The 17,286-nt window shown below is 43.1% G+C and overlaps 1 protein-coding gene across 2 annotated transcripts in view; it reads left to right on the forward strand.

Moving 5' to 3' along the window:
- dock2 (dedicator of cytokinesis 2) overlaps window positions 1-17,286 on the forward strand; it is an 87,138-nt gene that overhangs the window by 24,857 nt on the left and 44,995 nt on the right. For both annotated transcript variants that reach the window (XM_018737332.2, XM_018737331.2), the window contains exons 3-24: window positions 1,261-1,344; window positions 1,668-1,708; window positions 2,181-2,236; window positions 2,899-2,995; window positions 4,285-4,433; window positions 4,685-4,820; window positions 5,386-5,543; window positions 6,280-6,361; window positions 6,683-6,818; window positions 7,293-7,368; window positions 8,090-8,166; window positions 8,272-8,522; window positions 9,810-9,908; window positions 10,562-10,634; window positions 10,740-10,843; window positions 10,974-11,160; window positions 11,285-11,382; window positions 11,647-11,736; window positions 12,230-12,330; window positions 13,712-13,846; window positions 15,152-15,260; window positions 16,813-16,883. In XM_018737332.2, coding sequence (XP_018592848.2) covers window positions 1,261-1,344; window positions 1,668-1,708; window positions 2,181-2,236; window positions 2,899-2,995; window positions 4,285-4,433; window positions 4,685-4,820; window positions 5,386-5,543; window positions 6,280-6,361; window positions 6,683-6,818; window positions 7,293-7,368; window positions 8,090-8,166; window positions 8,272-8,522; window positions 9,810-9,908; window positions 10,562-10,634; window positions 10,740-10,843; window positions 10,974-11,160; window positions 11,285-11,382; window positions 11,647-11,736; window positions 12,230-12,330; window positions 13,712-13,846; window positions 15,152-15,260; window positions 16,813-16,883 — 2,410 coding nt within the window. The remainder of the gene's footprint in view (window positions 1-1,260; window positions 1,345-1,667; window positions 1,709-2,180; window positions 2,237-2,898; window positions 2,996-4,284; window positions 4,434-4,684; window positions 4,821-5,385; window positions 5,544-6,279; window positions 6,362-6,682; window positions 6,819-7,292; window positions 7,369-8,089; window positions 8,167-8,271; window positions 8,523-9,809; window positions 9,909-10,561; window positions 10,635-10,739; window positions 10,844-10,973; window positions 11,161-11,284; window positions 11,383-11,646; window positions 11,737-12,229; window positions 12,331-13,711; window positions 13,847-15,151; window positions 15,261-16,812; window positions 16,884-17,286) is intronic.

The raw sequence follows: 17,286 nt of genomic DNA on the forward strand, positions 1-17,286 counted from the left end.
TACTTATGAATGATGCGCTCTTGACCTCTGATGTTCGACGGTATGGTTGCATGTGCCAACATGTCATTTGTTCTGTTTTTTTTTTTTTTTTTTTTAAAGGTTCTTCCATCCATTTTCTAGATTGTGTATGTAATACATTATCAGCAGATAGCAAACCTGATAAGGAGCTGCAATTTTGACAGATGCTTCCTAGTTGTCTGCTGTTGTGTATTTAAACAATGACCCGAACCCCAATTGCTTCAGTCAACGTCCGACTATACTACTGGGTACAACTGTAAACCAGAGTAAGCTGCCTTCGAAAAACAAGGCTGGGAAACAAGTAAGAAATAATGCAAGCTGCTCCAGATAAGGGCATAAACTTAGTGAAGCAAAACAAACAAAAGGCAGCATATGCAGTTACTGTCAAGAACCAGGATTAAGAAAAACTGAGAAAAGACTAAATGCAAGTCTGGATAAAAGCAGATGGTGTCTATAATTTATTCACCACGTCCAGGCAGCATGATGTTTCCTTTGGATTGTGTTTGTAATTAGGAACAGTTGCCACCCAAGGCACTGTATGTAAATCCAACTCGCTGTTATTAAAGATCACAGAGTGAAATTTTGCGCCATTCAGGCGAAAAGCCATGATGGCGGCAGGCCACCAGCGACAGTCAATTAGGGTGACTAACAGGACATTTACATTTCTTCATTATTTTTTTATTTATCCTCCCCGCAGTTACATGGAGACACAGAAAACAACGACGCAAAGGTGCCAATATAATATCATGAGGAACAGAGCAGCAAATGAGTTACTGTCACTAAACACATACTTGCAGCCACCACTGGTGGAAACGGAGAAGATTCTTACTACAACACAGAGTGGTATTCTTTCCAAGCTTGTTGTCAGCCGTAGCTGGACTGGGGACAGAGAAGAAAGACTTGACAATGTGAAAATGTGTGACAGTATACTAAAATGGACAAAATATATTACATATCTGCATATTTCTTACTCTCCATCTAAAAGTCATAATTACGAATACTTTTACAAATTTATTTTTGGTAGGACGTGTCTTTAGCGAGGGCTGCCAAAATAATTTTTAATAATTTAAACGAGTGTAACGGAAACGACGACGGATGCATGGCGAGGCGTGTAAAGACAGCTGGATTTCGGCGTTGTTCTGAGTGAGGCTACTGGTTTCAGACAGGTCTCACCCCAGAGACTTTTCTAAGACAGGAGTCTCTATATCTCCGATTCCTTCTCTATTGCTCTCTCTCACCCAGTTAAATGGAACTTCAAAGGAACTACGGAGAAGCATCTGTCACTGGAGATTGGGGACACCGTGCACATCCAGGAGTCATGCGAAGGTGACCTGGGAAGGAGCTGTGGATCAGCTCAGAATTTTTATCTCAAGGAGGAGTATATTCCAGATATTGTCTGCTCGTTCCCGGAGAATAGAAAATGCCCCCTTTGCTGATTAGATTGTAGAAGTAGATATGCTTTAAGAATGATGTGATTAAATTAATCATGTTTTTTCATTATCATATTTAAAACCTTGAACGTGATGTAAACATATCCCATGCGTTTGAACTTGTCCCTATGCCTACATTCCTCAGTGTGCAAGAACATGGAAAGATTTTTTTGTTTCTCACAAGGATCTGTTCTACCTTTGCGTCATTTCTTGTTACAGGGTGGTACAGAGGCTACCTGACCAAGAACAAGGCCCAGAAGGTAATGTCACAGGGCGCTCGTTTTTAGTGAGCTGTGGCTCATCTCAGCTATCTGTTTGGTCAAAGATAATTGCTGTAGCTCACTGTCATGTTCTTCACCAAAGAAAGACGTGCCTCCTTACCGAGTCGTCCTTGCAGAGGATGAGGGATCGCTCATTTAGAGGAGTTGCACGTTCAAAGGGATGATGCATGTTAGGGATCACTGAGTTAAAGAGATTTCTGGGTTCAAAAGACTAATGATTGGATTTTAGTGCATTGTAGTTTTTGCAAGTTTAGAAATAATGCAAATTTAGAGTTTTTTGGAGTTTCTCTTTAGTTGACGACCTTCCCCGACACTTCTATTCCTCTCGTCTTTCTTCCCCTTTTGATTCCTTCCTCCACCCCAGCTCTGTCTTTAAGTTTACGTTCCTTTTTTGCCTATTATTAAACAAAGTACTTTTTTAACATAAGAGAATTATCATTGCCTTGTGCAGGGAATGTTTCCAGCCAGCTTTGTCCACGTGAAGGAGGTGATCATCGAGAAACGAGGGTGAGCAATATGACAGAAAGCTCAACACTGTTCTAACCTTGCCCTCTCATTGAATATTCTACACTATATAAGAGGCTCATCAGTACTGACACACCAAACAGCCTTTCATTGAATCGGACAGACCACGCAAACGTCATATATTCACATCCCCGTGAAATTTGAGGCTTTTAAATTTTGAGCCTTAGATTAGCGGTAGCAGTTAAGTCGCTTATAAACCTGACTTACATGTGTTGATGTTTCCTGAACTTCATGAAGACACTGTGTGAAGAATTATAATAACACATTAACCTTCCACTATGCTGCTGAAGCCTGCATTATTCTACAGATTTAATATTCCTTACAGTACTCTCATTTTCATAGCATTTATATTCAGCAGCTTTTTATGCTGATCCTTCCTGCTTTAACCTCCTGCATGATGTTATCTACTCTTACTGTTTACTCTTGTTTGATGAATAGTGAATACAGTAACATTTCATGATGTAGACTGTTGAACTACTGAACACTCTGTACACTATAAAGTTGCTCTTCAGAGCTCTGTAAGCACACATACTCAGCATGCTGTGTGTGTTACACATGAAACTTTGTTAAAAGATATTGTCATTTGGTTTTCAGGAGAGTGTTACTGAAAGGGGCTTTTTATTTAAACTGGTGTTTTTGTCTAGGGGACAGGAAGTTGTGACCTCAGCAGAAATGCCTCTGGTGAAAGAGGTGACCACCACCTTGCGGGAATGGGGCAGTATCTGGAAACAGCTGTATGTGGTGAGTTTGGTTAATTAAACACTGTCTTTGCATCTTTTTTATTTATTTACATAGCACTACATCTGGTAGGATTTCCTTATTAAAATCAGTAAGTGTGTCTAACACGTAAAATCTCACTCTTGCTGTTAACTGCATATTATGCTTGTAATTTTTTGTTAGTGATTACCTGCTAATGTTCCATAAAGCACACACACACACACACACACACATTTTCTGAACCGCTACAAGCAACTCACAATAATTAAAATATTCCATCCTATTAAGAATGTTTGGTAGTTAGACTTCATTACATGAATTACTAGGCAGCAGGTACCTTGCAGTGGAACACAACCCAGGTTCAAATCCCACGTGCTGCAGTAACCTCAAACATGATACTGATACTCAATTGCTTTAGTAAAAATTACACTGGTCACCAAAATTTTAACTTTTTTTTTGTCCCACAAACTAAAATAGGTGTACTTTATAGTACTTTTTACGCTGAATTCAGGTCTGTTTTTGGGATTTTTCTATCAGGCAGGGTTTAAAAGTTAGAGAGCAAGTAAGTTTTGAAAACATACATGTTACTTATTCATAAATAAGGCTGTTATTACACCTTAAATATGTACAAGCTTACTTGTAAAACGTACGAATGTATGCTTTTCGGCTGTATTTGGCCTCAGGAACATCCCTCTTCATCCCTCTTCAGTGTCCAGCAATAGTGTGCCAACAAATTGGGACTTGACTTGCCTTGGTACCGTTTTTTCCATTTCCAAAATGTCTTGGTGAAATCTTTCGCCATGCTCATCAGAGACTCGAGTATCTAGGCTTGTACTTTCAAAAATAAACTATTGTACTTCACAAACAGCGAAAATAGCTGTGTTTTGGAAACTTTATGTCTCAAATGCCCCAAATAGTACCATTACCAATATACTATACAGTATGATATGTAAATATACTGGTACAGAAAAACTATGGGTGATAGAGACATTCTGAAAACATATTTGAATTCAGCGTGCAAAAATACATAGAAAACAGGCATTTTTTTCGTGGGACAAAAAACTTGTTCACCAGTGATTTGGCTGTATAAATGTGTTAGTAGTTGTAAGCAGCTCAGCATAGTACACCTAACATTGTCACTTTGGAGAAAAGTGTCAGCAAAATGAATAAATGATGATAATAATAGATTGGTGAGAATATTTGCATTGTCATTCTGTCTGCATTGGTTAGGTATCTGCTGGTGTTCACCACTTCTCCTTCCCTTGACGATCTTTAAGTCTGTGTTTTTTTTATGTGCCCCCTTTGTGGTGTAGGCCAACCAGAAGGAGCGTGTGAGTCAAGTGCAGAGGCTAATGTGGGACTTGATGGAGTGGCGCTCGCAGTTGCTGTCAGGCACGTTGCCCAGCGATGAGTTCAAGGAGCTCAAGCAGAAAGTTACCTCCAAGATCGACTATGGAAACAAGTACTTGAAAGACCTTTTCTCTCTCGCCAAAACTCTTTCCATCCAAGACTACATTTATACTTTGGAGTGATGAGATCATATTGGATTTTACAAGCTAGTGATGACCATAGCTGTAGTTTGCAGGATACGCACTGCAGCAAGTCCATGTCAAATAGATCACAAGTGGCAATTTTTGTTTCCTTCGAACATTTAACTTTATTTCAGCACTGTATATTTAAATGTGAAAGGTTAAAATACTGCCCATTTTCTAGGATCCTAGAACTTGACCTTGTCGTTCGAGACGAGAATGGGAATATACTGGACCCAGACAAAGCCAGTGTAATAAGCTTGTTCCGTGCCCACGAAGATGCCAGCGCGAAGGTCGCAGAGCGCATCAAAGAGGAGCAGGTGAGAGAAGGAGAGCTGGAGAACACGATGGAGAGAGTTGGTGAGCTTGGAGATGGAAGTCGGAAATTTAAATGAAATGTTGGGACATGGGGGGTGCGTTGATGCAGCGGGTTTGGCCTGTGCCTGCTCTCTGGGGGATCTGGGGTTTGAGTCCTCCTTGGGGTGCCTTGCGATGGCCTGGCGTCCCATCGTGCGTGTGTCCCTTCCCCTCCAGCCTAACGCCTTGTGTTGCCGTGACCCCGCTCGGGGAAAGCGCTTTCATACACTGAGTGTGTTGGGACATGTTACAGTCTCTCCTCCTTAACAATTTAATGTCCAGCAAAATGGCTCTTGGTCAAGAGCACAAAAACAATTTCAGAAGTACAGTCACTAGTGTGATTGCAGTGGAACTGATACAGCTGAATTTAAATCCATTTAAACTGTTTAGTTTGATTTGGTTTCAGTGTGAGGGATGACGGGACAGATCATGCCTTCTTGCAACGTGATGGTGCGAGACTCCATCCCACTACTGTCTGTGTCCTTGAATTTGATTTAATTTAATAGCAGCTTCCCTGCCTCCTACCAGTCTAATGTCCAGGCGGACCACTCTGGGATATCAGCCCGCATCCAGTCTTCTCCCACTCACAGTCTTTATGTCTTCGTCCGCAACTTTGTGTGCCGCATCGGTGAGGATGCAGAGCTCTTCATGTCTCTCTACGACCCCATCAAGCAGACCATTATCAGGTCAGGAGCAGTCATCACCATTAAAGAAAAGAAACTCTCTCTGTGTACTCCCTCTGCGTACAGCCGGTCCTCCTGTCTCCCTCTCTTTTTGCCCTCCTCCTGCCTGTCATCTCCCTGTCATTCTAATGTAATTCATTTCACCTGCTTCACTGGCAGGAAACAAGCAGTGTAAATATTGCTGAAATGTAGTACTGCAAGCTGGAACATAAAGCTTTATTTTAACCTGCAGCTTTTTACCTTCCGTGAATGTTTACCATTCTGTTTCCTCTTCACTCTCGTTTTTTTTTTATTTCTGTCTCGTTGTTCACGGCTTTAGTGGATCTTGAATCCTGGTACGGGGGAAAAATATATGTGACCCAGTTTGTATCTGCTTACCCATAATGTCTCTATCACTGCTCAGCATCCTGTTGCTTGTGTCTCAGAGGGCTTTACACTCTGCTGGACAAGGTCCCTTATAGATGTCTCACACCATGAAAAACCCTCTGATAATGGGAAACGGGTCTTATCTGTCAGTCAGCACAACTGCAGATTTAGCTTGCTACTTCATAACTTGATGGCCAATGCCAGGTTTTGGACTTCAGCCTTAATTTGAACCCAAGCATTCTGGCAGGATTGTTCTAATATCGTAGAAATATCAGGGTGTTATAAGACAATGTTGCATCAACAAAATGTTGTTCAGAAAATGTTACTGGTTAGGCTTACTGTTATCCTGTGTCTCCTCATTCTGTCTATCCAGTGAGAACTATCTAGTGCGCTGGGGAAGTAAAGGCTTCCCCAAGGAGATTGACATGCTCAACAACCTGAAGGTGGTCTTTACTGTAAGTTACCAACAGGAGAAAATGTCGTGAAAAGATATCTGAGTGAATCTTTTTTAAGGACATAGCTGTCTACCTCTTTCTCACAGGTTGTCTCCATCTGTCTTTCAATGTCACAGTTTAATATAATTCTAATATATGGTTTCTTGCAGTCGGGAGGTCACACTTGCATTAGTTTACTGGCACAAATTAGAGTTCTGTGTGTGTCGCCAAATATTTTACAAAGTATTCGAGTAGCTAAAGAATCTAATGAATGAACACCATAGGTTAAGAACACTTTGAGATTAAGATGCGCAATGAGATTGACTGTGGAACCCTCTTCAGGACCTGGGCAACAAGGACTTGAGCAGAGAGAAGATCTACTTGATCTGCCAAATAGTGCGTGAAGGGCGCATGGACCTCCGGGACACCAGCACGAAGAAGTTAACTCAGGGTCTGCGGAGGCCTTTTGGGGTGGCAGGTTGGTGCCCTTACACCCATAGGGACACTGCTCTACATCGGAACTGGGCTTCCACCTCTCAGCTTTATACAGTATTTATTCTCCCGTAGCCTTATGTTACTGGCTTCCTCATATGATCCATATGTGTGAGTATGTCTGTGTACAAGAGAGCAGTTTTGGTGCCTTGGTATCCCACCGAAAGGGTTAATGCTTAGTTTTTAAAATCTGAGTTTCACAGATGTGAACTGAACAAAGGATGAGTGATGTTAGGTGGATACTCAAATTGTATACCCGCACAGTGTCTAAAACACGGTGAAGTTCAGAGCTCACACTTGAGCACTGTGCATCAAGAGAAGATGCTGCTCCTGCGCAGTGTTTCTCCTGTTTTGCATCCTGTTCGGTTGTCATGTTCAGTAACGTTGGTGACTCAACGGTCTTTTTTAATAATTTAATGTCTTATTGCGCTTTCTGTCCTTGCCTTTGTTCCGAATGCAGTTATGGACATCACTGATATCATCAAAGGAAAGATTGAGTGCGATGAAGAGAAGCAGTATTTCATCCCATTCCACCCGTGAGTCCACCTCTGTCTCGTACACCATTCCTCTCCGCTCCAGGTAGCCTCACCCATTCCTGTACTGTTTGTTCACCTCAACCCATGCATCATTTTTGCAAAGTAACATCCAGCAGAGGGTTATGGTGGGCCAGATAGTCTTAGGAAGCACAGGGTTCAACAGAGAGTCCACGTAGATGGGACACCAGGTCACCGCAGGGCAAACACATACGCAGTGACTCACACACTAAGGGCAATTTTAGATTTGCCAGTTTGTCTGAAACACGTCTTTTCACTGTGGGAAGAAACTGGAGCGCCTTGGGGAAATCCACAGGGAGAACATGCAAACTTCCACACAGGCTATGCTGGATTTAAACCCAGATTTTAATGCACAACCCCATAGCAGAAGGGAGCAGCACTACCTTCGCACCACTATCACTTCCTTATTCTCCCCACTATCTTTCGTACCCTTGTCCTTTTTATCCTTCCTGCTTCCCTCCCCCTCTCTTTTTTGCTCACTCACCTCCTCTTACCCCTTCCCTCTGTCACTCTTGTTATCTCTCCTATCCGTATATTCTCCTTAGTGTCTTCAACGGTCTCTCAATGAATTAATTGCCTATGTGAGATAATAGAATTACCATTATTGAATTTCTAGTGTGTAATGTATTCCTTGTGCGCGATAATGTATTACTGCTGTGTTGAATCTATTGCTGTATTATGCCCCTTTTCTCTGTGCCTATAGTGTCCTGGCAGAGAATGACTTCCTCCACACCTTGCTCAACAAGGTGACAGCATCACGAGGAGACAGTGGAGGCCAAGGTTTTCAGCTGTACTACAGCACTATTCATTGCCATACTACAGCACTACTGCCTGTGTAACCTGTTAAACAGTCCTACTGAACATGGCCCCCGCTCCTGTGCCCAGGGTTGTGGGTGACTATGAAGGCCCTGGTGGGTGACATGGTGCAGATTCGGAAGGAGTACCCACACCTGGTGGACCGCAGCACCGTGGTGGCACGCAAGCTTGGCTTCCCCGAGATCATCATGCCTGGAGATGTGCGCAATGACATCTACCTGACCCTTGTCGCTGGTGATTTTGACAAGTACAACAAGACCACCCAGAAGAACGTAGAGGTCATCATGTGGGTGTGTGACGAGGAGGGCAAGGTAGTGCCGGTGAGTACAAGCACAGGTGTGTGAGAGATTCGAAAGCTGACACAGGTGGGTATGGCTGAAATCAAAGATGCGGGGGAAAAGTGATGCTATGGGAGGGGCTAATGTGGAACATAAGAGGGGCCTCAGTGTAATGGAGACCATTACAGAAAAAAGGAGACTTGCCTGAAGTAGAAGAGGAAGAGACAGCTAGTAGTATAGTGGTTAGAGCTACTGTCTATAGACCCAATGGTTGGAGGTTAAAGTCTCATCTCCAGCTGTAGTACCCTTGAGCAAGGTCCTTACCCTAAATTACTCCAGGGAAATTACCCAGCTGTGTGAATGGGTAAATAATTAATAGTGACTTAATACTGCAAGTTGCTTTCGATGAAAGCGTCTGCTGAATGAATACGTGTAAGAGGAAATGGGTTCCAGGTGAAGGATACACTGAACTGCAGCCAGCAGGGCTGAATTACAGTATTTGCATTGGCCCATTTTTATTTGGTGATTTCAGAATATTTCACAACTCTTCGAAGCAGCTTATGCTACAGGAGAGGGTTCATTTATCCGCTTGGCTCCGACCCAAAACTGTCTGTCTGTTGGAATGATGTCATTTGTGCTACCGTAAACCGTGGATGGCTTTATAATCAGACAAGAGTGGAAAAACAGTTCTGGAATGCTGCATACCTCTGATGCACCATGAAGGCAGATTTTGGCAACCTGTTAATTGAAAAAGATCATAAATGGCCACATTCATAAAGAAAAGGGTACCTAAACCATAAAAACTCTTAGCCGTCGTCCTAAATTACATTTCTCGTAATGGTGTGACACAATATATACAACAATCTAGTGATGCGGTGGAGTATACTCTATTCTTTGTAAAATTTTTTACCATTTCTGTATCTTATCTTACTTTGAGACACTGATTGAAACGAAAGTAGCTGAAATCACAGTGACCCCAGCCCACTGTTAGAAGGATTCAGGAAGCCCGGCCAGTGTCTCTGGAGAGTTCAAATATATCTTCAGCTTGTCACCTTCCTTCTGGGGAGCTCTGTGACATATGGTGCAGGCAGGATGATATACAGGGCCCAGGACCACGGGTCTCATTCTCCATGTGAGCCCGCTGTATTTCACGGCCCGTGAACTCTGCGCAGGATTCAGGCCTCATTCGTCAAATGTGGAGGATGCCTTGCCTCCTGTATCCTGAAGGGTCCTAAATCAGACTCTCACCAGGGATCACTTCCTGGAAAAGGTGAGGCACAGTGCTGCAGATCTCTCAGTCACCCTGCTCTTTTCTTGCTTCTGTCCTAGTGTTCAATCTGTCTTGGGGCAGGAGACCGGCCCGTGAGCGAGTACAAATCCGTCATCTACTACCAGGTGAAGCAGCCACGCTGGATGGAGACGTTCAAGGTGAGCGAGATGTGAGGACATTATAGCTCATCATGTGATAGAAAAGCAGAGATGTCCTGGAAAAAAGCAGGAATAAAACACAGTTATGCAGAAAAAATGTGCAGAAAGTAGAACATATGGCCGACAAGAAAAACGCGCAGGAACACGGAAAAAGTGGTTTTACCCAGGATCCATTACAGGGAAATCTGGCAGGCGATTAATAGAGCAAAAATAGCAAAACATGGCATCTTCCAGCATTAACTCAGAGCAGCCCATCCACATCTGAGCTGAACTCGCAGAACAAACATTGCGTTGCTGATAATACTATAGATGAAAGCTTTATAGGGCCAAAGTTGTATTGCAGTAATACACCAATGCTTTTCCTTTGACGGTGGAGTCATATGAGAACTAATCCATTCTAATAAAAGTATTCTCACTCTCAGTGCTGGAGCAGCATGTTGACCCCTACAGAACTATTATCAAATGCTTGTCAGGTCCTTTTCATTTCCTGTGGAACTGAAATTGCACAGGAGTAGGGCATCATGCTTTAGTTCTGTTTTTAGCTATGGATTTCCTGTACTGTTTATTATTAGACCTCAGCCTGGGCTCACAGTCCCATTGCTGAGAAGCAGGGAGCGTCTAGACTATGGTCAAATGAATATTCCTACCCGTAGGTGGCCATCCCACTGGAGGAGATGCAGCGGATACATCTGCGTTTCATGTTTCGCCATCGTTCCTCGCAAGAATGTGAGTGCACCTTCAGGCCTCTCCTGTAACCTTTTCTTATGCAGGAACTGCGGTGTAGGTTGACGTGCAGTTGAACGCGCTTTACCGCTCTCTCGCCGTCCACAGCAAAAGACAAAGGCGAGAAGAACTTTGCAATGGCATTCGTGCGTCTGATGAAGGAAGACGGGACGGTGCTGCAGGATGGCCTTCATGACCTTGTGGTCTTCAAGGTGAGCTCTTACAAAAAGCAGTGACCTGAGAGCATGCTCATCTATAATAACCTGCTGCACACTGAGTGTGAGAGTGGATGGAGGCTCACCTTCACTGTTTGCTATGGTGTGCGGCTCTGTCTGCCAACAGGGGGACAGTAAGAGGATGGAGGATGTGACGTCATACTTGTCCCTGCCGTCGACACGCACCCAAGGGGACATCCACAAGGGAACGGGACTGATGCGGAGCTCCAGCAGTGTGGGGGCGCTGTCTGTTAGCTCCAGGGACAGCTTCACCATCTCTACACTCGTGTGCTCCACAAAACTGACACAGAACGGTGTGTGTATGTGTGTGTGTGTGTGTGTGTGTGTGTGTGTGTGAGAGAGAGAGAGAGAGAGAGAGAGGTAGAGAATTCTGTGTGTATAGTGGACATTAATTCCAGCTCGTATTGTTGTTCTCAGTGGGTCTGCTGGGGCTGCTGAAATGGAGAACCCGTCCCGACTCCCTAAAGGAAAACCTGGAGAAGCTGAAGTTGATTGACGGGGAGGAAGTAGTGAAGGTGTGTGTGTTGACAGCCTCCCTCAACGAGCCTCCCCCCAGCTGTCCATCTTCTGTCTGTCAGTTTGCGTTCCTCTGTCAGCTGATTTCCCAACTTGTCTGTTCCATAATCCAGGTGCAACGCTAGCAGTTAGTGAACGTCAGGTCCGAATCCTAATTCACCGTGCTTCTTAACTGTAATAGTACTCCTTCTCAGAATCTTTTCTCGCTCTGTCCAAGTTTAATGCCTTGCACCCCCCTGCTCTCCACTGTCCCGTGTCCCCAGTTCCTGCAGGACACATTGGATGCGCTCTTCAACATCATGATGGAGCACTCGCAGACAGACGATTACGACATCCTTGTGTTCGACGCCCTGGTGCGTTTCTCTCTCTGTATTTTATCTCATAGCTTTTCAGATGAACATTAATCATGCATCTTCACAAGCTTTCCATTTACAATTGAAATATAGAACTTTGTGTCAGACAGGTTCTTGGAAATCATGCCCATTTTTTTTATGTAGGATTTCTAGTCTTCGGTGAATTTCTTTTTTTTTTTCCTGTCTGTTACAGGAAACACGTTGCAGACCTAACGCTTTTTTGCAAAGTGATTTATGGTGTATGACCAATTTATACTGTACATCTGGGTATTTTTCCATAACTATTCAGCGCAAGCACTTTGCTCAAGGCTTCTACAGCAGTAGCAGGTTAGCGAGGCTTCAGCCAGCAACCTTCAGGTTTCTCGTCAACGTCCATGTCCTTAATCGCTGTTACTGGTTTTAGCGGCAGCTTTTTTTAGTTCACGTGTTGATGTGTTCAGCGGGCCTTCACATGTTGAATATATTTACCTCTCTTTCTACATCTTTGTCGTAGATCTACATCATTGGTCTGATTGCTGACAGGAAGTTCCAGCATTTCAACACTGTGCTGGAGGCCTACATCAAACAGCACTTCAGTGCAACACTTGCTTACAAGTATGTCTCTATTTGTCAACTGTTGTATGTCTGTAAGTTTGTATCTGTATCTGTGTTTTCTCCATTTCCCACTGTAGTTCTACAGAGAAGCATCTGTCTGCCCCTGTCTCCTGTTGTGATTCTTTAAGTACGCATCTGTCTACGAGTTTTCACAAGTAGACTCTCCTAATGCAGGTCTGTAAGAATATATCTCCATCTCATATGCAGATTGTGCATGCGTGCAGCTGTCTGTATGCCTGCCACCTGCTGCAGATTTGTCTCCATCGATATTTCCTTGCTCTAAAATGTACGTGTTTCAATATTGTACTTTTTTTGCGTACGGCACGTTAGTGTTTCTTAATCTGAACTGGTCGCTTTTGGTCTCAACCAGAAGGTGGCAGTGTGTTTGGGTAAACAACTGGTGAGTGCCGCTTTTGGCAACGCGGTTGAATAAGGACTTAAAGATTTTTTTCAGAGCTTTTCGGAATAATCAAGTGTCATCTCAAAGTCTTAGCTATAATACCCTGCCTGCATTGCCTTCTTTCTCCTGCTGCCAAGTCTGCTGTTGAAAGAGATTTCATTGGATAAGAGGGTCACTTCATCTTAACTGGAGATCAGGACTGTCCCGGGCAAATTTAGTGGGGCATCCCAAATGTAGTGGGGCATCCCTATAGCCTGTTATGTAGTGATTCATGTATATTTGAGATTATTCCTGTGGCTGACCGTCATCATTAAAAATCCACAGTATTTATAGTGTAGCACTCATAATAATGGGGACGGTGAGAGAGATTACACTCTGCTCATGTTTTTATCCAGCATAACTTCCAAATACTGCAGCCCATTAATACTACTCTACCATTATTCTTTAATCCATTTGGCCCATTGCTGCTTTAATCCTCACTCATCGAGCTTCATAGATGTAGTGGAACCAGGTAGTGTATTTATTGATTAATGAAACTTGATTGTAACCAAGATTACAGGGTCAAGATGTAGGAGGATTCAGCTGTTGTGCCCTTGAGCAGTGTGCCAGAGCAATGCGCTCGAATGGCATCGCTGTAAAAGAGGGTAAAGTGTAATGCTGTAAGCTTTTTGAAAGTGTTTGCAAAGCAGCAACATGTAGCAAATCAATAAACAGGTACTGACGTTACTGGTGAAGGTTAATCTATTTGCAGCAGTCGTCTGCACGGTAAATCCTGGGGCCAATAGACCGGTAAGGCCACTGCTGCAACATTGAAATTGTACATTTCTGAATTCTGCAGTAGTATGGAATGTACTCTGCACCTACTGACTGGCTATGGCTATAATAAACTATCTTACTTCCAAATACGTTGATCGTCTCTTCTCTATTTGTGATGTTTTTCTGCTTAAATCCATGGTAACCCTGCTCCCTCATCACCCACAGGAAGCTGATGTCAGTGCTGAAGACCTACCTGGATATTTCGAGTCGGGGGGAGCAGTGTGAGCCCATCCTGCGCACACTCAAAGCCCTGGAATACATCTTCAAATTCATTGTGCGCTCCCGCATGCTCTACTCACAGTGAGTGTCATTTGCTCTTCCTGGGCCGTGAGACACATATGTGGATGCTGGTGGTTACATGAACCCAAGAATATTTTGTGAGGAAAGGATGAAACACACGTGTGCTCGTGTGTGTACTTTGTTAAAAGGAATGAACTCTGAAAGCTGGATCTTGTGAGGGCATACCCAACAAGGTAAAATTGCTTCATTTCAAAGTGAGTTGATTTTGAAATGAATTGGAACTACCAAAAGCATTTTGTTTATCAGTTTTCATGGGCCTTCATATTTGTACATATTTGGTCATATATATTATTGTATATATTATACACACATGGTCTTCATATTTGTGCGTATTTGTTCCTTTCTGTCTTTCCTTCCTGCATGCAAACGTTGTGAATGAGTCTAAACTGCAAATACGGGTTCTGCGCGATTCCATATAAAAGAATGCGCTTCCATTGTGGTTGCTGAGGGAATTGGACTTCTGACCTGGAACCACCTTATTATAGCTCTTATCCATCAAGAAAACAATAATGATTAGGCCTCTTGTTAATTAAGATAGATTAAGCTTCAGATTCATTATAAGAAGCTGCATATGCTAACAATAAATGCTTGATTAGAATGATTATAATGCACAATTTGATTGAGACAGATATTAAAGGGCAACTTTTCATTCTGAGTGAGATTGCAGAGCAGCGTATTGGTTTTGCTCAGCTGCCTCCTCTGTTACCAAGGCAGAGCCATTATTGTTAAGAGCAGAACGCATCATTTCTGCACTTCTTTGTGGCGGAAAAGCTGAGACATCAGATGAAAGGAAAGCTTTTTAGGATTTCTCATGTGGCTATTCCAGTCATGTCTGTCCTTCTTCCATGGATCAGACCTACATTATGCATTAGGTCTAGATTAAGAATCCGGGCTCAAAAAAATGCAGTCATGAACCTTGCTGAATGAAAGACCGCTAACAGCAGTTCTACTACCCCTCCATAGAGAAGTGAGATAATATATGTCTGCTTGTTTGCAGTAGACCTCATGAAACGTTTTTCATGTTAAGTATGACTTTCGCTTACGCCTCTTTTCTTGTCTGATTGTCTCAAGTAAATGATGCTTTAAATATCTGCCGCACTGTGATAAAAGAACTGTCTGTTTTGCCTTGGAAGATGGTTGGTTTGCTCAATATCTCAGATCACTACCACTCAGACCTGTTGGTGTGGAAATGAGCATGAACGCTGACTGCAGCACTTCCAGCTACGGCAGTCCTCTTCTTAAGCCCACATTTTTGTCCGGCAACGCCGACACCTGGCCCATTGTTCGCTCCGTTCTCTCCCACAGGCTATACGAAGGCAAGGAGCAAAAGGAGTTTGAAGAGTCTTTGAAACGACTCTTTGAGTCCATCAACAATCTGATGAAGAGCGAACAGGACACCACTGTCTTGCTGCAGGTTTGTACACCCTGCATACTCACACCCACCTCGTGTGCACCAGTCACACATACAGTGCTTCTTGAAAGCATATGAACCCTATAGGGATGGTAGTTATTCTTGTATAAACTTGTATAAACTGAATAAACTAAATCTAAATATTAAATCTTAAAATAAACTCATAAAAAGAATACATGATTATGATTTACACAGCTGATTCTGCTCACCTACTTGGTTTCACCAGTGCAACGTGGGGTTCACTTATTTTTGCAACTGTACTACCCTTTCTCTACTACATGCATGATTTCCTCTAAACCAACATATGGAATTGATAATTACATACCTATTATGTCAGATGGGTTCACATATATAATATATTATTACACAGATGATGCATGCGACCACACAAAACACCAGCAAACTCCCAGTTACTTTTGCAGACAGCACCCTTGACTAAATGTAAAGGTCAGTTCCTTGTGCTTTTCTCCTGGCTTTTGAAAAATAACACAGCCCTTAAGCCATCCTACACAATCAGCTCTGATCACAGAGCAGGTGTACTCAGATGCCTCCTTCAGAGGGGGTGGTTTTTCGCGAGCGTAGGAGTGAGTGCAGACGCGGGCGCGTTAATACAGTGATCTGTCGGAGAGGGAGCTGGCGGATTAGAGAGAACAATGGACTCAGTAATCTCTGGCCGTGTGTGGAGAGAACCTGCAGCTGTGCATAGAGAAACCCTGCTGCTGCCCTGTAACAGGAGCTGTGTAATCCCCTTCTATGTGAGGCGCTCTCTCCATTCGACTTATTCCTCCACGATCACACTCATTGCGTCCACCGACCTGCAAGGCCTCATAGTGCTCACCTAGCATCGCTATCTAATAAGCAGTGGGCCTGTGGGGCTGATACATAAGTGGCCTGGGGGTGCAAGAATGAGCAAAAAAGATGAGGATTGAGGAGAGGGGAAGTAAGGCAATGTGACCATCCAAATCATGATTGTTTAAACCACAGCAGGATAATATCCCCAAACGGTATTCTTTAACGTGCGGCGTGTCACATTCCACGACATTGCTAAACATGTGCTAATTCATTTCATATCTAATAAAGTATTTATACAAAAATAGTTTGATTTGCTGAACAATATTAGTTTGTGATGCTGGGGGTATCACATTTAATGTACTGTACAGATTCAGTTCAGCATAATTTTATGAGAGTCCGCTTTAAGGGCAGTCTCTTTCATAAGCGGCCCACACTGTTTGTGTCCTGGCCACCACATATAAAGGAATCTCTGCTGTAAGTGGGTGCTATGCAATAATTGCTGTCACAGATACGGTGAAAGATGCTGCTGTTATTTCATTCCTTGCTACATTTTCATTTTGGTAAATTTTTTGTGATTTCCCCCCCCCCGTAACATTGGAGTCTGTGTGCACATTTTTTCACCATAAGAATTAATAGTAGTTTGACCCCATATCACGGGCTCCAACCTAACAGGGCGATTTCATAGAATTGATTAAGCCTGTTAAGTGTACGGAAACCCGACAGTTTACCTTAGCAATCTAATCTCTGCTTCCTGTTTGGGCAGGTGGCTGCTTTTAAGTACGTGCCCACGGTTCTGCACGATGTGGAGATGGTATTTGATGCCAGACTGCTCAGGTGAGTCACCTAAATAGAAAAGTTACACTTGACCATTTCCATGTACATTGCTCCGCTAATAAACCCAAGAACTGAAGACATTACATAACTCAAAGACAATGTTCTGTAGGCTATGTGCCGTATCTATGATTATAAAACCTCCTGTCGTCCTCCTCGAACCCAATCCTCTTTCTGAGGAGCTCATTATTGTGAGATTGCTAGATAATGACTTGTGTTATCTGATTCCTGTGTTGTATTGTGCTGCCAGCTTGATGTCAAGAAACTTTTTAAAAAAATAGTTGTCACAGGGCAAGCTCTGTCACTTGCTTGTCAGGCTGCAGTAATGAGGCTCTGTTTCAGAGTGTCTATAAATCATTGGGTTAGATGGCAACATTCAAACAAAACCATCACGCCCTTTACATTT

This window comes from Scleropages formosus, chromosome 13 (assembly GCF_900964775.1).
Source record: "Scleropages formosus chromosome 13, fSclFor1.1, whole genome shotgun sequence".
NCBI classification, from domain to species: Eukaryota; Metazoa; Chordata; class Actinopteri; order Osteoglossiformes; family Osteoglossidae; genus Scleropages; species Scleropages formosus.